The 19,787-nt window shown below is 37.7% G+C and overlaps 1 protein-coding gene across 1 annotated transcript in view; it reads right to left on the bottom strand.

The window, feature by feature from the left end:
* Positions 1–19,787, bottom strand: part of IL1RAPL2 (interleukin 1 receptor accessory protein like 2) — a 258,512-nt gene that overhangs the window by 1,355 nt on the left and 237,370 nt on the right. The window contains exons 7-10 of the mRNA XM_053472558.1: positions 11,410–11,539; positions 7,579–7,724; positions 4,644–4,787; positions 3,889–4,059 (exon numbers count right to left, since the gene is read on the bottom strand). Coding sequence (XP_053328533.1) covers positions 3,889–4,059; positions 4,644–4,787; positions 7,579–7,724; positions 11,410–11,539 — 591 coding nt within the window. The remainder of the gene's footprint in view (positions 1–3,888; positions 4,060–4,643; positions 4,788–7,578; positions 7,725–11,409; positions 11,540–19,787) is intronic.

Here is a 19,787-nt window from a genome sequence, read left to right as displayed (position 1 = left end):
TTTGTTAAATTAATTTTTGCCGCTATCAACAAAACCAAGAACCGGTCCCAAAATGTAAAGTATCAACCGATTTTTTTTCACACACCTACATTTCCCCCTTCATCGGGACTCCATGTTGGAGGAAGATTAGATTTGAAATATGTATGGAGAACTACATCACCAAATGCTAATAAAGAACACAACAAATATATTATGCAAAGCTGAGTTTTAATATTCTAGTATCTAAATGTTCATAAAAAGTATAAAATGTTTTTGTTGTTTTTTTAGCCTAGAGAGGTGTTGGGAAAGTTGGCCTTCAGCACATTGGGTAGTTCTAACCCCTAAAGAGGCTGTGGATTAGAAAGAACTGAGCCAGAGAAAGAGCAGAGCCAAACAACGCTCACAACCCAAAAATCAAAGGCTGTTTCTGAGTCCAGGTAACAATTTGTGTTTCCTGAAGCTGTCTAGCAGGAGACCATTCCAATGCCTTTGACAGACTGGTCCTACTTTGTAGACTCAATCCTAAACCCGCTGCAAGCACAGAATGCACTAGGAGCGGGTAAACTGTGTAAATGTGTAGATGAGCATAGAGATTTCACTAAAACTGATCTCGAAAAATAGGCAAGGATTCCCCTTTAACTTCAACAATTTTCTATTATCATATAGTTTGTATTTGTAGAGGAAACTGGTGGTAATTCACGTGCGATGATGCAAAGAATCCCATGGAATCCAAGCAGAAAGTGTTAATCAGAATAATAGTTACATTAATGTTATATGCAATTTGTCCGCATACATTTGAGTGATTGCTTTCCCCACTAAGCTTTTTTATCACCTGTTGTGAACGTAACATAGAATTTTTTTTCTTCTTGTTTTTCTCATTGTCTTTCTTAAAAGAAAATGCATACATTTTGATAACCTGCAAACTTCTCTGGCAATAAACACCTTTCTGATCCAGCAATTGCAGCATTTAGATAATTTCATTAATTACATACAATATATTCTTCTGAAGTGGCGTTCGTGTTAATGAGTTTGGCACAAGGGAAGGTATGAATGATGTATTGTGACAATTGTTGCCTGCTGAAAGAAGCTGTCACGTTTATTGCCAACAAACGCAGGTATAATGATACTGATAGCGTTTCATATTACACAAACAGAACAATGACACGCACCCTCATGTGGTTGTAACATATAATTACAGTCAAAAACTTGACTTGGAAAAGGTTTGTCCAATCACTTCTTGCAGATACTTGAAATTACCATGTACTGGCGTAATCAGCTACTATGGGCACCTCAAATTAGCACGTTCAGTAAAAACTCACTATGTGAACCCTCCAACACAAACAACAATTTTCTGATCTTGATATAAATTGCAGGTGTTGGGTTAGCAACATTCAAGAAAGGAACAGAAATCAAGTAAAGAGACATCACTTAATAAGCACTTATTGATCTAAAAAAGGGGTTCCAGCAAATAAGTCAAGCCCTTTCGACTGGGATATTATTTAAAGCTGGCTTTAGATAAAAGGCAAAAAGGGTAAATAAAATAGAAACACTTTAAATGTATATTTCACTCGCTCAACGCCTACATTTTATGGAAAAAGAAAAACTAATCTTATTATTATTTGTTAAGTTATATAGCGGCATCATATTCTGTAGAATTGGTAAACAGGGCATAACAAGTAGTGCCTCACATTACAAGCAGAAGGTGAGGAGAGCCTTGCTCAATCAAGAAGGACGTGGGGCGTATAAAAGAGTAAATGTTAGGTGGACCAAAAGTGTATCTCAGTATAGATGTGGGTCTTAAGGGTTTTTGAAGGACTGGAGACAAAACAAGAGTCGGATGAGCTATATGTGGCATTAAGTAAAGGGGCAGCCCATAAGAAATCTGGTATACATGCATGAAAGGCAGAAATCAAAGCAGAGGGCAGACGAAGATCATCATATGTAGAAGAACTGGGTAGGTGTGTGTTTGGAGATAAGTGAGAAGATGTAGGTAGAGACATCACTATAAAAAGTATTGTATATGTAGTCCTGATTTTAAATTAAATCCTGAGGCACCCAGTGAAGAGACTGAGAGAGGTGAGAGGTATATGATGGATCGCAAGGGGGAAATACATAAAACATATATGAATCCAGCACTGGTGCAGTTATAGAACCACATTGTAGGGCATCACAACCAAGAAGCATGGGAAAGCATAGAAATGGTCCAGCCATGCATACAAACTTTTTTTAGTTGGTGCTACCATATAGGAAAATGTTTGGGACCCCATTAGAGGATAGAAGGTGACGACACGCACACGTTACATGTTTTTCATATTACGCATTCTAAGAAGAATCACCGATATCAAGTTTAGAAAGAATGTATTTTCTGAGACATTACCGAGGTATTATTTGATGGGGGAGGTTTGTGTTTATAAATAACAGATGGGGCAATATGCCACGCTAATGCTTTTCCCGAGCACTTCAAGTCAGGAGTAACAAGCCAAGGCAACATTGTACACGATAGAAAGATTTGATTAGTTATTCACAGGCTTTAAAGATGCATGAAAAGGATTCTGTGTTCTTTCAGATTATTTTTATCACAATAGAATTGTTCTTAACATTTGGGACAGCTAAAGAGCTCTTGTCATCAACCCAGGGCAACCTATTATTATGCCAGTCTTAATGCAGCTCCACATTTGCTAATATTCCTTGGTTTTGTCCATAATAGCCATGCGTCTTGTGACTTGGAAAAGCAGATTGGGGGAATTATTTATTCTACATTTTTGTTCTGTTGCAAATGAATTTCCTCACTGGCATTTAGCTTTTGTAATAATATGAAAATTGAAGCTAAGCTATTAATTTATTGAAACAAGTACTAGTCTATATTCTACAAGGAGTTGTTGCATAAAAATTTTGAGTGATTATTCATAGTTCATTTTGGCTTAGTTGTCTTTATTCTCCAGATTGAATCCCAGCTCTTATCTATCTATCTATCTATCTATCTATCTATCTATCTATCTATCTATCTATCTATCTATCTATCTATCTATCCCTCTCTGTGCGTCGATCATCCTTTCAGCCATTCATACTGAATTGTAGCATTGAAACAGGGAAACAAATATGTTTGACTTTCTCAAAGACCTCAACAGCTTCCAGTGATCGTAATCAAACAGGTTACATATATTTTGGTTATGGTGATAAAATGTATGGGGTTTACTCATTAAATCCAATGTACAATCACGTGAAGGTGTTGTTCATCATTGATCTATGGATTCACCGCTTACCCAACAACTTCTGACTTGGTAAAGGTTGCTAGGACTTCAATCTCTTTTCAATTCACTGGGGGGGGGGTTAGATTAAGGATTTACAAGAAGCTTAATCTGGCACAATGCATTTCTAGCTTGATGGCGTCTCAAGTAGTGACTCATAAAGTCCCATTCAGTGATGGAACTCAATAGGGGACACACTTAGGATTAATGCCTGAGGAAGGGACCTAACAACTTGGTCTCGAAAGCTCGCAATCAAACTCTAAGTTAGCCAATAAATGGTATCATTTTAACTATACTTTTCTCCTGTTTTCTCAACGGCTAACACGGTACAAAACCTTTTTATCACTTAGGATAAAGACAGGGAGATTTGGATGACATATAGTGATTGCTATTATAAAGAATACATCTCCTATGTCTACCATGATTTTGAGGGTTTCTTTGACTGGATTTTCTTTTGTTCTTTTTTTCCTTTTAAAGAAAAGTTAAGTTTTAATAGTAGTCTGTAGGGACACAGCATTTGTATACATAATATTTCTTGTCATTAGAGTTATCACATTTGTGTCTCTTGTTTTGGAGACAGACTTAGTTGTTTAAAAAAAAATCAATGCAATGTAACCCACGAGGAACTACATGGTTGAGCAGCTGGAATCTTTCAACTTACTCCCACTAGGAATCATATCCCGGTCTGGAATGAAGAGCTTGTATCCATACTGTTTCTCTAGAATATCTGGGAGAATCTCCAAGGCAAATTGCTCCTCCTCCTTAGTTTCATTGTCCAGTGAGTCTGGGTCCACTTTGGTATACGAGAGATAGGCATCATATTCTTTGTTGTCTACAGTAGAAAAAGCACAATGTATCCAATAATGTATAGATGACGATGCATCAAAGCCATCATTAAGGTGGGTCTTGAACCTAGATACAACTTTATGTTTTGTGGACAATGGCTATATCCTTGCAAGGACAGCAACCTAAGAACATTTATCAACATGCATAAACGTAATACGGGGTCATTCATAATTTCCAGGAATGCTTGACTATAACAATGACAGAAACAATGTGCTACCTTAAAGGAAAAAGTAGGAGTAGTGCTTTAATAAGGATCCATAATAGTCCTTAACATAACTATGTATAGTATGTGACATGAAACTTGGCCTGGAATGTTCTTAGAAGGAAATACATGATTGGGCAGAGAATGTTTAGAGTATATTTGGTGTGCAGTAGTGGTGTTATCTAAATTCTAGAAGTCAGAGACTAGGACTTTGCCCAAGGAGTCCCAGCAGTTACTAGGGTATATATTTGAAAGCAAAAACAGTGAAAGGATATCACTCCACGGTATCAAATCCCAGATTGGACCAAGTGAGTACTAACTTTGCATCAATCAACAGCCTTTTACAAACGTAATCAATTGTAACCTACCTTCTGCAGCTTCATCACTGCCACAATTTTGTCTGTAGAAGAGCATTAATTCTATATTGTAGCATTTATAGATGATCACAAATAAAATAAATACAAGAAGGATCGCACCGAGACCTCCAGCAAGTTCAATGTTATACTTTATACCTGAAACAAGTTAAAGAAACAAACGTTGTAAACACCCGGCTTTTGCTGGTTCTTTGAAACATTACTCCTCTCAATAAAAATGAAAAGTTTATTACCCAATGCATTTCACACATATATATATATGTAGGTCCGGACTGTCCATCTGGCACCAGCGGGCAAATGCCCAGTGAGCCGCCGCCTGACAGAGCCCTGTACTCACCCAATCTGCCCCTACCAGGGGCAGATCAAGTCCTGCAGTGTGCATCCTCCAGCGGAATATGACCCATGAGCATAACAAACATAATGTGCGGCCATTGACTGCACTTACATCATGATATATATATATAATGTATACATACAGTATATATATATAAATATATTGAATATATCATATTAACATATATATATATCAGCATATGAGCTGATGTATTTATAGGTGATAAATATATTATATATACATTTATTACCTATAAATACATCAGCTCGTATGCTAATTTATATGACAATGAAGGGAGTACTGTTTTGTTTTTGATCTGTTGTCAAGGGATTCTGAAGTTAATTTAATTTTTCCTTCAAAATATTCTGCGGTTGACATTCTGCTTTATTTTTCTGAGCAACAAATGTTTATTACAGACATTGCATGTAATCCTATGTGTACATATACAGACTTTAACAAAAAATAAATTGAAAACAAATGTCATTAAGTAGATAATGCAAACACAAGCATAATTAAAGATTTGTAAATCCGCTCTGGCTTCCCTCATCAGACGGAAAATAAAGGCTAAGGGTCAAGTGCGAGAAAGATGTTGGACATCATTGATAAATCATTATTTTATTTTTGGGTGGCATGTAGCACACACTGCATCCCTTAACCCTATAGGGACTGGATCCCCTGGATTGGTTGCACCAAGTGTGGTTCTGCACCTGCTTTGCAGTTTAAAACTCTACAGATTGTGGATGAGCGGCTGGTTGACTTACATACTACATTATTGGGCTAAGGCAGGACCTGTCCACCATGCTCTTTAAAATCAGTAGAATGACCCTGGAAATGTAATGACTATACATGGTGTGGATATCTCCAGAAGTCAAATAAAACCACCTTTTATTCCAAAGAGGATGGTTTTACTATGCAATGATTATGCTATTTACAATATGTAACACATATTATCCTAAATGTAAAATAAGTACCAATCAGCCCTCATGTAAACACGTCTTATATAAATATTCGGATCTGCACAAAGTCATTTGCATCTCCCCGTGATGTTGACTGCCAAGGAAACAAGTATCTCTTAGAAGAACCGGTTGATCTGAGCGGCGCATGCTGCAGTTTGCCAGGTGTACGTGTAAATATACTTTATTTTTTCAGCCTCCGCTGCTAATTATGTTTTGAATCAAGAACAAGGGTGTTATTACATCTAATCTGACAAGCCATTTGGAAATGATGTGCCCTGCATCCTGACGGCATTATTACCGCACTGTTTGTGTGAAGATTATGCTGGATTTAGGTCCATATATTTTCTACTTTCCTTTCGGCACAACTGGAAAGAGAAAATATGCAGTATATATATTTAATTTGTGTAATTATATATATATATATATATATATATATATATTGTATGTGCCCTGAAAAGAAAACATATAAGATGCCAAAACTGTTCAATTTTGGGATATATTATACAATATAAGCATACATAATATTCCAAATCTTGAATATCCTATCGTTCCCCTTATTGTTTGAGTCCACCTTATTTTGGGTAATCAGGATAGGATTATTGTGTTTTCATATAATCAGAGTCGGGGTGGACTGAATATGACGGGGTGGACTGAATATAGAAAATGCACAAATCTGCACTCTAAGCACCTACTGAATGCTTAAAACTTGGCCTGAAAAAATGAAACGTTTAAAGGAACTGTGCAGAGGCTCTGGGAATCCGCGAAGCTTACCAGGCCTCTGGGTCAGTGTGTTTAATTAGTGGGTGGGGTGTGGTGTTTGGCCATGGCTACTCTCACCCATGTTTTGCCCACTTCCAGGCCCTTTTGAGGATGTCTGGGGCTAGCCCCTCTTCTTATCCTGACGAGGATCATTTCTTGACCTCTATAAAAAGCAGGAGAGAACTTACTAAAAGTCTATGGAGGACCGGACTTCATTAGTATTGCCATAAAGAGTCAGCTGAGTGTGGTGTGCAGGAAAATATATATCTAACCTTCAAAAATGTTGTAACAAAAAATTCAAATGAATTGATCCCAGTACTGATCCATGAGGTAACTCACTTGTAACAAGGCATGGCTGTCTGTGTCTCCAAAGACATTTCATGGTAAGTAGTAAATATCTACATCTTCGATGGACTGACCATTTGGAACACTGGGAAAAAGGCTGAGATCGCTCCATACGCACCTCTCCAGCAGCAGATTGGGTGCTGTAGTGTGCAGCCACTGGCTGGATATGTCCATCCGCATGCTATGTGAGCATAGAAATGTTACACGCAGCCTATCATATCCAGCCATCAGCCACCGCTACATCATTAAGCTTCCAGCCAGCCTTAAAATGCCAGGGCCACCTCATTATCCCAGTCCGGCACTGTCTTAAAAGGCAAACATTTGCTAGCTGTATGGTTAGTAGATTGCATAGATGAAAAGAGTCTGATGGGGTCTCTTGGATAATCCTCTAACTGCAAGGATAGAGACATTCTAATTTTTTTAACCTTTGGGTACCAGAGGGGCGAGGAATATATTGTTAATACTCTCCGGCATGCTATTTAGGGCAGAATTCACATTCCTATTTTTCAGCAACTAATTCTGTAATAAAACATACCTCTTGTACGCAAGATGACTGTGGCATGATTGTGCCCATTTTTGTTCTCTACGTGACAGCTGTAATTTCCCAGGTCTTTTTCTTGAATAATATCAAATATGAGCGCTAATTCCACTTCTTTCTCCCCAAGGTGTTCCTTAAGTAACCTAGAATGTAGAAAACTAGAGTTAATAGAGTCAATGCTCTTTATGTGATGATGTTTCAAAGGGAATGATATTGACACAGTTGCAACAGTAGACCTAGGAGTCAATGGTGGTCTTAGCATAGAATGCTTATTCAGTGAATATGATGGAGGTTATAGGTTATGTGGGCATAGAAACGTTACACGCAGCCTATCAGATCAAGCCGTCGGCCACGGTTACATCATTAGGCTGCCACCAGCCTTAAAGTGTCACCTCATTATCCCAGTCCCAGTCTTAAAATGCAAACATTCGTGGCCCTCAGCTTCAGAGCATTGTGAAGTGGCCATTTGGGAGCTGAAATTGAGGCCTCCATTGATTTTGCATCTTCCACAGCCAGGCGAGGTGATCAGAGGATCTTCCCAACTGGCTCAGGATCCTCATTGCCCGCATAAGCAGGAAAGTAAGGCGGCTACCTGGGACAGTGCCCAAAAGTTGCAAACCTCCTTGCGAAGACCGGGACACTTAGGAGGTATGCTTAACTATCCATAGGCGCACTCCTACTTTTGGATGACTGCTGAGTGAGGTTGTTAACACTATCCAAGATGGAGCGCTGAATATCAGTTTATCTTAATACTTACTTCTCATTATTATTAACAGTGAATACACATGCACCTGCGAGTATGCACTGACTTTAGCACTGGGACCATGTTTTTTTTACTTAAATATAACAGGTTCACAACGCTTCACAGATAAAGCTGGTGTAAATAAATATTTCAGTGGCAAATAGCAGGTGTTCTATATAAAAAAGAAGAATTTACATAAAACTAGAGATATACAGGAAAAAACTACAGAGAAAACGAAAAAGCATATAACCGAACGTGTTAGATGCTTTTAGGGTGGGGGTGAGTTGGAAATATGTAAGAGTATGTAAACTGTATAATTACTGTGCAAAACTCATTAACATCTGCACTTTCCCCAAAATGAACCAGATAAGACAAACAAAAAAAATAGAATAATTAGAACATAATTATTTTAAGGGCTGAAAAATATGTGTATGTTCTAATTATCCATACCTGGCAGTTTCATAATGAAATCAAATCAGCAGAAGGCATTATGGGGGAATAAAAACAATGTTCTATCAAATCAATTTTCCATACTTTTCATTAAATGCACGCATTGTTTGTAACATTCTTGTGTAATTACTATGTTTGCAGAACAACTAGTTCTCAGATAATTAGAAAGATGCAGAGGATATTATTACCATTTGCAGGTCCACTGAAGCACAGACTAAAAACACCTTCAGATGATCACTTATCAAAGTGTGGATTACAGTCTGGAGTGAGTTCTTAGAGAAGCACCATTTCATTACAAGTCCAGAAATTGGTATTATAACCCTCATAGTATTTCCAATTGAAGAAGTATCATTATTTCGTTGATCATTAAATGAACGGTTGAAGCGTTCTGCCAAGTGACATTTCCATAATCAGAAATCAATGCGTGCGTATATTTCCATTCCCTGACCTTTTACATATATTAATCATTGTATAGAGACTATATTACCTTTTTTTTTACCTTTATATGCTTGGAGGAATCAACGATCGTTTATGGAGAGTAAACACCCTAATTTGATGCAAAGTGTCTATAATTCTGGGTGAAGGGGGACTCCTATTTTCACGTTAAATGCATATTTGAGTTACCTTTGCATGGGCTATGGGGCATTTGACTGCATGCAAATAGGTGCAGGCATTCTTTAGGTATTTAATTTCTATTGGAATGACTGAGAGTAGCAGTAGCCAATCACATGTATTATATCTAAAACACTAAAAGTTTGCTAGCATACATGTGATTGGCTGCCACTTCAGCGACTTCAATAGGAGTGGTATTGAGCATGTGCAAGAATTTACATATCTGTGCTCCCTGGTCTTGGTAGAAGTAGCCAGGAGTTAAGTAAGATGCAACTCATTTTCATAGCCCTCAACATTTCAGGTGTCCCAATTCGGGGTGTGGTCAGGTGCCGAAATCGTCATGGGCGGACCCATGGCCATGGGATAGCGCTACTTAAATGGCCACATTGCTGTGTTTGGACCTCTGCCCCATGATTCCCACTGCCCACAAAAAAAACAGGGCACCTAGGCAGGACATTTTCTCAAAAATCCCTGCCCTGTGAGAATTGCCCCAAAAACACTAGGGGAGGTATGCATTTAGTAACACTGATAACTAAACATATGAAGTAAAATGCATTCAAATACAACCTTGGGGACTAGGCTGTTCCATTGACCAACCCAAAGCATCAGAATGTGTGAGGCAGCGATATGCATATTCTCTAAGGGGTTCCGATAGTTGCTTAGACCTATTTAATTGTAGGGTCCCCTATGAAACCATCCTATCTTCACTGTCCCATAAGCTGCAAAACTATTCTGATCACAGTCTGTGGACAATCATGGGAATTACTGTTGGAGAGCCACTGATTGGGTTCTTCTGCTTTATCCGGCTAATGATCTGAGCATGACATCTCGTTTCAACAGCAACATCTTTAGTTATTAGTGTTTCCAGACGTTTTGCCAAAAACTAGCCTGTCCAATGATTGATTTTGTACACCCAGTGGCACGAATGGTTTAAAACCACTGGTAAACTACAAAATTATGAGCTAATTAATCTGAGAAATCAATAGCTCTGTCCAGCCTCTGATTGCTGTATAAACATCCCACAGGGAATGGTAGCTGTCAGGTACCAGCGTGGGTAGCAGATGGATAATTCTACTCAATTTCATTTCTTCTTAATTGTCTTCATTTTATTGCAGCGTAACTTTAAAAATCAAATTACAAGTAATCCAACTGATTCATATACGTATGGTTGCCAGCCTGGATTGTTTTGGGTGGCTATACCCTTAATGTACCCCCTTCAACTACGAAGACAATGCAATAAGCTAGTGGTTATTTTTGTAGATACATTGACAGCTGGACATTGTCACCTAAGTAAACGGGCACATAAACCCTTTTGCAATGATTCATCCACTATGACATTTCCAGAGATTCTTGTAATTAATATAATATATTGCTATATTGTGTTTATTTTTAGTATACACCTTTGTGACTAGCTACTCAATACAAGAGGATACTCACATTGCTTTAGAAAGCTCCATAGATATTTATAATATCTCAACAAATAATGAAGGTTTGCTAAATATAGAACCAGAAATGGAGCATCGCAATACTTCAATAAACAGCTGGAGAACCTTTACAACTTCTGTGCCTATTACTTTGCTGGGAGTAGATAGATCAATAGGAATCATTATAATCAGAAGGGGAATGCAATTTATTCTTCTACGTGAAAATAAACCGGCATTTTATAGTAGTTTATACCAATATGTGTTTCAGCATTTCAAATTATCAAATTAGGGCACTTGGTCTGGGGGGTATGGCTAGGGTGGTAGAGGTTTGCCAAGATTTTTTTATGTGGCTTATTGACAAATGTATTTGGTCATTTAGACAAGGAATAATCCACCTAGATTGTAAATTCCTGCGGGAACAGGGCCCTTCATTCCTCAATGTCAATTGCTGGATTGTACTTGTCGTTATCTGTATCATTTTCTTCTTTGTACAGCGCTGCGGAATCTGTCGGCGCTTTATAAATAAAGTATAATAATATTAATAATAATAATTTGTTTACATAGTTACATTTACAAACACAGTTTCTTGTGGATTTTTACCTGACTACCCCTTCTTTAATATGATTTTCTAATTCTTCTATAAACTTGTCTCCTCTCATCCAGTAGATCTGGGGTGCGTTGTCTCCAGTAAATCCAAAGAAGGCTCTGCAGAATACGGTTAGTGGTCTGCCTAAGGATGAAACAGGACAAAACATGTTAGGAAGGAACCATATTTTAGTAGACACCGTATACCTTAGTACAGGGTAGCCTATAATATGCCATAGGATGAGGCAGAACTAATAATGAATATGCAAATCAAAGACTTACAGTTCCACTCCACAATTAAAAATAACGTTTTAAATAATCTGGACTCAACTGCATGTCTACCTGATACATCCACCTATCTGTCGACGGATCTACTGTTGTAGATCTCTTTATTGCCTCAACTATTGATAGAGTTTAAAGATGGAGGACACAATCTTTGGGTGCTAAAATACACCATTACAGCACCAGTGTTTGATAGAAAACTAACCAAGAGTTTAAAAGATGATGGAAACATCTGTAAAACACATCTGTATCCAGTATAGAAGATGGAAGGTCAATAAACTGTTAACATCTGCCTTAGTATTAAATAGGTCAGAACAGAATAAGGACAGAACACTCACTGGAAATAAAAATAAAGCTCTCTTAATGCTTTGACCTTAACTGGTAGGCATTGGGAAAAAAAGACTAAACTGGTAGAGACATGAGCAAGGCGTAATATGAATTATAACTAAATGCACCATATGTCGGATTCACGATGTGAAGGATCCCTGTGGTATTGAGACAGTAGTAGCTCTCAAAGCATCCTTAAGTATTGCATTGCTTATCCAGATGTGAATATGGAATATGACAACAGATAAAAGCCACCTAACCCATCTGTTACGCGTCTTGCTTGAAAGATTTAGAACCTATATACATCTGTATGGTTGGAGTAACATTTTTTTCCCCTTGTTAAAATGGTCTCCAGTTTTGGGATACATGCTAATCACTAACCTAGGGTGCCACTAAAAATAATGTTGGCTTCTTTAAAAAAAGCAAAGGTTACTCCAGGGCGCATCTACAGCCACTGCTTGTGCTGTAGGTGATATGTTCACCTAAATCAAGATAGAATTGATTTTGAATCAAGAGAAAATCATTGATGTGTGCCTTTGCTAATCGGCTGAGGGTAACACGTCAGCATCAGGGCATATACTGACCCAAGGTGAACCTCTCAATGGGGCAAGAGGGCCAGCTACCCCAGGTACAGCTAGTCATCGGCCACCAATGCACCTCCTTGCAATGCCACTGTACCTCATTGTTATTCCCTCTACCTCCAGAAGTGAGTGTGACCTCCAAACAGGGGCCATCATCTGACCATGCCTTAGGTACTAAGATCCCAAGTTAAAGCTCTGATCAGATCAGCTGTCAACAAGCAGTTGCATACGTCCAGGACCGGGTGGCAGTCTCTGTGATAGGGTTCTGGTCCTCTAGCCTTCACGTAGCTATAGCACATGTATTAATAAGTGTTGTGGGTATGATCTCCAAGGACATTGGTGAGAATTTCAAAGGGGAACGGTAGAGGCAATGTTAAGAATAGCTAAGGATTTGAGGTATGTGTATATAGCAGGCATTTATGCAATTGATATAAAAGGGTAATTTCTCTGTTTTGAAGAAGATACCAAGAGATGACCTGCGAAGTTCTCCAAAATAGGTATTTCTATCTTTAAAACTCCATAACCAAATGTTGCCCCCTGACTTAGCTTATTTGTGTTTAACATAATAGTGATTAATAACTACCAGATTTCCCTTTATTTAATATTTAATTAAACTCTGTTTATAAAACACAATTTGTGTGTATCACAGGGTTTCTTTGTGATGAGATGAGCATTGCTACCCCCCCCCCCCCGTCTGGCATTAAATAGGTTAAAAGGCTGCATACATATCCTCCCTGTGTGAACAAAATGTATGTGGGTGTATTCTTCACATTTGACTTTAATTGAAAAGGACAATTTATTCTGTTGTGTAAAAGGGAAAAAATAAATGTGGACTATCAGAGATGACAGCATCAGGCCTTTACTTAACACATCATGCTGGGCAGTGAGTGCAAAAGGAATAACCTTTCTTAGCAGTAATGTTCTCCTGTTGAAAAAGTGAAGCAAGGAGAACACAACATTTCAAAGTATTGCCATTCCCTAAGGCAACAGAAGACTGGAAATCTAGAATCGCAGGAAAGTAATGTTTGGGCTGATCGCTTGTTCTCCAGCCAAGTGCAAGTGAAGGAGGAAAATCAACTCTCTAACACATCTCATAATAATTTCTTTCTAGACATCTAGACTGGGTCATGTTATTACTGATTGACATTGCTATTTTGTACAATTTAAGACATTTATGAGGTAAAATACGTAAAATATAACATATTTCAGGTTGTCCAACCATTTGGAGATTCCAATTAATTTACATTTGGTTGGACTGGTGCACAAACGGCCTTGTATGACTGCGAGAGAGGAAAAGTGTAAGATGGAGGAAAAAAAATAACAGACGTGGGAAAGAAAAACTGGAGGGGGGGTAAGTAGGACATAATGAGGAAAAGTATGGGAGTGGTAGAAAGAGAGGAGTAAAAGGATGGACGTAGGAGCCAAGTATTATAGAAGCTGTCATTGTTCACAACAGCACAATTCCCCTAGTGTTTACGCAGCCTCTGAATCTTCGCTGTCGTACCAAGTTCACAGTACAAGGAGTTCACAAACCTAGTCTGGATTTGCCAATGGTTGTGGTAGGTGGAAAAAACTCAAGGTTGGTAGCAAAGTGCTTCAGGATGTATGTACCACAGAGTTCATCGTGGCTTAAGGAAAATCCAAAAATTCAATTATTTTTTTTATAAACACCTGAAGAAGTTGTAGTATATGCAGGAACAACACAAACCTAACAGTTCTGTTATCTTTGAGCAGTTGATTGTCATGCCTTGAAAAAAATACTGTTATGAATAAACCAGGACAACCACTACTGTGAAGTGAACCTCTACTCCATTGTGAAGAGCATGACTCTGTACTCAAGTACTCTACTTGGACGTGAATGAGGACGTTTAATTGTGTCTGTGGGCTATTTTATGGTTCCAGTTATAAAATATATTTATCAGCAGATGCTCTGAAGGAGCTTTCGATTTCCATAAAAATCAATTCGGAGAGGTTCTAAGCCGCAGTGTCATCTGATGAATCAAGGCCACTGCTATTCTGCTATTAACGCTGAAGGACTTATTTACGCCCTACTCCCCAACCTTTAGAAGCTCCGTATGCCTGCACATTTATAAGAAAATTTAGCTCAGAAACATAAATACAAAAATTATATAGATTTCAGAAAGGCGCTGCACACATTTTGCCATATATTAGAATATAGTATTATAAGAAATATAGTAACATAAGAAATAGCATTTTGTTATACATCTTATTCCACAGCAATATTTAAACAATACGACAATATTAGTGTTAACGTTGTACCAATTAAAATCAAGATCATCAACACCATTGGGTTTAACAGATGTTTATCGTATTGAAGTATATTCAATTTACAATTAAGCTAGACTACAGTTTTAAAATGAATGAAAAATGTATTTGTTAAATATTTTTTAATTTCTATCAATATATTATTTACAAATTATTTATTTCCGAGAGATCTGGGGACTTGAAAATGTAAGAAAAATAAACAAATGTCTATAAAAAAAATAAAAAAAAAAAATTACAAAAAAAAAAAAGAAATAGGTTGGAAAAAAAAATGATATATTAAGTGTCAACTAATAAATGTCATTTATGGAAAAAAAATCAACTCCCCAATTGCCAGCGATAATCTTGACCTCAATTAAAAGGTTTGGAATGGAATACCGATTTTCTGGTAGCGGAACGATAAGAGAAATATTTCCTACAGGAACCAAGGCTCTGTCCCAAAAGCAATCTTTCATGCAAGCTCTGCATTCCCATGCTCTATCAATCAGTGGCTACTGTTTCCCATTTCTAACCACACATCATCTTATATGTGAAACTCCCCTACAAAGAACCCGGCCTGGGATTTCTTTAACAATAATACAAAATCCTTCAAGTGCATAGACGCGGAAATACCTACTCGTTTTACCAGCAAACAGGTTTGTAGGAACGTTTATTTATTTATTTCTGAAAGCCCTAAAGCAAAACTGAGACAAAACCCTCCTTATGTCGGAACCATTTCTAAAATCTTACACTGAGCTGTTAAGGCTGGATGTGCAATACAGATCCCAGTTAGAAAACATATTTATCTGTCTTACAGGCTAAACGTATATACATTATGCTGTTTAAAAGCCTTGCTTTTGCGGGATCATCATTCTGAGTTCTGGGCTTTCTATTTGAGTTCTTATATCAGGAAAAGCAGGCAGACTAGATGGGCTGAGCGGTTCTTAGCTGCTGTAAATTCTCTGTTTCTGTCGGTGCATTTTAATAAATAACATTACCTTGCAACTAGGAGACTTTATTCCTTTCTCCATTTAGAATAATAACGCAGCCATATATAAAGATGTGTAACTGAACTGCAAACCCATTTCATTGGACACACATACATCTCCCCATAATGTACATTTTTATATTAACTCTTGAACACGATTACAAATGGACTGTGTTTGTCGAACAATAAACAATGAACCTATCAAGGTCCTCCAATCAAAGCATCACTAGTATTATGGTTATTGGATGTTGTGTTACTTTTCGTCCCATTGGTATAAGCACCTAGGACTAGGGAGAGTCTACAGCCAATCAGTCCTTCTGTAACAATTTCATCAAAAGCATTTTAGGATGGAGCTGCAATTTTAAATATGATGCGGCAGCAAGAGTCGTAGTCACATACGGCACATAGTACTATTACAATTTTATATTAATACCAAAGTGGATGGAAATAATAAAAAGGATTATGTTGTTTGTATACGTAAGAATAACAATACTCTGAGATCTGTATAATTCATACTCACTCTAAAAATAGAATTGATTTTAATATAGAAAACTACACACAATGTATATATATATATATATTCATATATTCATATAGTGTGTGTATATATACTAGTTGACATCATGAAATTAAAAAAAGCTACAATAAAAACTAATTCTGCATGCTATAAGAAGATCAAAGCTTTAATACTCCAGTCCCATTCATCTATACATCTATTTATTTATATTTATTTATAGCTCTACAATTCCACTCTGAATTTCTACAAATTGCAGAAGTCTGTGAGGTCTGATCGCTGCACATTTGAGCAGCTCTTACTGGTAGCATATATACAGACAGATACATATATACCTTTGCTATGTATTTTTTTTAATACCATCGTTGTGCCGGGAATTAGTCGACACAAACAATGAAATGTGTGTCAATTGTCAAGAAAAAAAATACAATAAAAAGTAGAGTAAACACCGCCAGCAAGCAAAACAAATGAAACCCCTTTTTATTTAGTTCTTTAATTACAATCTCGATCTATGTCAATTTCTAGAAATTCCCATACACTACAATAGTGTCACAATGCTGCCTCTACATGTTGTGCCACTTTGGGTTTATAATTTCCCTGTTTACTTACCTTGGTCTCCTAACCTTATGGGGATCTTACAACATGACAGTTGTGGTTCCATTTTGTTAAATTTTCTATTTCCGGTATTAATAGCCATAATTACCATTTCGGATCTCTGCTTAGACACTAAGAGCTTTGAGGCTGTCAGTGTTCATGCCTTTTACCCTGAAATAGAGCCTATCATTATTGATCCCTAATTCCCCCCAGCAGTGAATGTTTTCCGAGTATCCCAAGATGAGCGGGGCAGGATCTATCAGGGGCAGTAATTATTAAAGAGCCATCTGGCTAGGTTGGAGCCATTGTCCTATAACAGTGCAAAAATATTCATAATTCAGCACATCGCAAATTAGGAATTCAACCCAAACAGGTTCTTCTTCAATATTGGAGGGTTCATTATAAGCCACTACCTTGACATGCCATACTTGGTGCTCTAAGTAATTAACCTCTAAAGCATTAAATAAATTCTTAATTCATTACATGCCTCTCCTGAAGCAAAAGAGTCGATTGGGAAATGTTCTTTAAGTGGGGTCACCTTGTCTGCTATACCCAGTAATTTCCAAACAGAAGTCCCTTTTCTTGCAGTACTTTTTTACTGTCAATCAAACATTTTTTCTTCTGAAATCCCTGTTGATAAGATCACAACTGCTGACTATAGCAATGCCTTTTGATGGATAAATCTTATTTTGAATGTTTGATGGATGAATTGCACAACAACCCGCTAATTCTCAAAGGGCTCTTTGATTCAATCCAGCATCATGCAAAGTAGATATATTTAAATACATGTATTCTAGAGATAAAAAGCATGTAAGTGATTACACAAAAACATACAAGCATATTTGACATAATCTTCTCCCTGGTTATCTAGAGAATATTTAACCCATGCTAACACTGTAGCGCCTAGAAAAGAGAGAGAATAATAGTGTATATAAAGGTAACAGCTGGTGACAACAATAATGCGTTATTATTCATGGCACGGGCCAAGGGTGCACAACTCCAGTCTTTGAGGGACACAACTTTTGGATATGCCAGCATGAATGTAGGCAAGTCAAGTGAAGATGTATTAATGTAGATACACAGAATTCTTGGCCTGGTTGAGGTCCAAGAGGACTGGAGTTGTATACCCATGGTGTAGACTGTAGTGGAGGTGAGAGCAGCTAACAAAGGGAAAAAGGGCAAAATAGGTGAGTATTTGGCTATCATTCACTTTAAAAACACTTAATTTTTTTTACTAAACCAACCATAGCTGAGCTAGGTGAATTTTTATACCTCCTCCAATGTTGAGCATTTTATCTAGCGTATGTTTAGGGCAAGCTCACTCTCTTTGGTAACTTGCTCTAGGAGCCTCTATGAGACTCATCAGCATCGTCGTGCGCATGGTTTACCCCTTTAATTGTTTTAATACATTTTTGGGTATCAGTTTTTATTTCAGCAATATGCTTTGTAAGAGTTCTCGGAGTATACATATACAGGGCTGATAAAACTTTTTCTGGCTGCCAAAAATCCTCTAGAAGCCAAGAAACAGATGCTCCACAGGCAGTCCGTCTCGCATACCATGAAGTGCTGTTCTCTGTGATAAAATCACTCTAGTTTCTATAAATCCAGACAACTACACCAAAAGCAGACGAACAAAAGAGCCTATTTAATACGTTTTGCTTGGCGTACACTTAATCACAAGATTGCATTATGTTTGGGCACATGCCACGCAAAAAGTCTTCTGAATTCATTTTAACCAACAGTACACAGTGTGTGATTTTACCAAGGAGCAGGGCACTTCATCGTGGTACGCCCCAACAATTATTCTGATGACCTTCTAAATATTTGAGGAGCATCAAAGAGGTGAATAAAATACAAATGTAACCAGATGTTAAATATTCCTAGCTACAGATACTGTACATTTTTCATGTAATACGGACCTTACAAATGAATTTGCTTGATTTGTGTCATACTTTGACAAGTGGGGGAATAGGATTTGGGGGAAGAGAATGTACAAAAACAGTTCCCGGTGAGGTTAAGGGTATGTGGGTTTGAGAGGGTTTGAGAGCGCTGATGAGAGGAAAAGGGTAAATAGTTGACAGGCAGGAGAGTGTAGGACGAAGTAAAGAGGAGGAGGGTTAGGATGGGAGACATAGGGTAGAGGGGTTAACAAGGAGAGAGTGAAGACATTAAGAATGGTGCTGGGAGAGGAGTGTGGGGGAAGACAGTAGGAGAACGATGCTGGTAGGATAGAGAGATATAAAGAATGAGATCACATGATGTGCAATGATCCCCTATCACTCTGCCCAACACCGACAAATGTTTTCTTATTGCGCAGAAGGGAAGTTATATGATATTACTTTAAACATTCTAAGGAAGATGCATTTAGGCACTGCTTTAAAAGATTCTGTTAAACGTTAAATGAAGAAGAACAGGAACAATTTGGTGGGAAAATCCACAAAAAAGAGCCGGAAAAACAAACTGTTACCATTCCATATACCATACATGCCAACAGTGGTGTTTTTTGCAGGACTGTTAGGATTTTCAGGCACTGTCCTGGGTAGCCGCATATCAAGTCTTTCCCGCACCATAGAGAAAGTCTAAGACACCCGCCGATAATCTGGGGCTCAGCTGTCCAGTGACCCTGCACAAGGTCCTGTGAGTCCTACCATCCTTGCACCCTAACACCAGCATGGCCTAACATCTTGTTCTTGAGCACAAGCACAATTCTTTAAGATTGCTTTGAAGTGTGATAGAAAACACCTCAGATGAACGAAATGTGTTTTGGCAGAAGTCAACAATCTTGATTCTTTATACATTATGTGAAAAAAATCAGGGTTGGAATTGTGTAGTTAGATAGTATAAT

The sequence above is a fragment of the Spea bombifrons genome, chromosome 8 (assembly GCF_027358695.1).
Source record: "Spea bombifrons isolate aSpeBom1 chromosome 8, aSpeBom1.2.pri, whole genome shotgun sequence".
In the NCBI taxonomy this organism is placed as follows: domain Eukaryota; kingdom Metazoa; phylum Chordata; class Amphibia; order Anura; family Pelobatidae; genus Spea; species Spea bombifrons.
The sequence above is the reverse complement of the archived record's forward strand: the minus strand, read 5'-3'. Positions and strand labels throughout refer to the sequence as shown.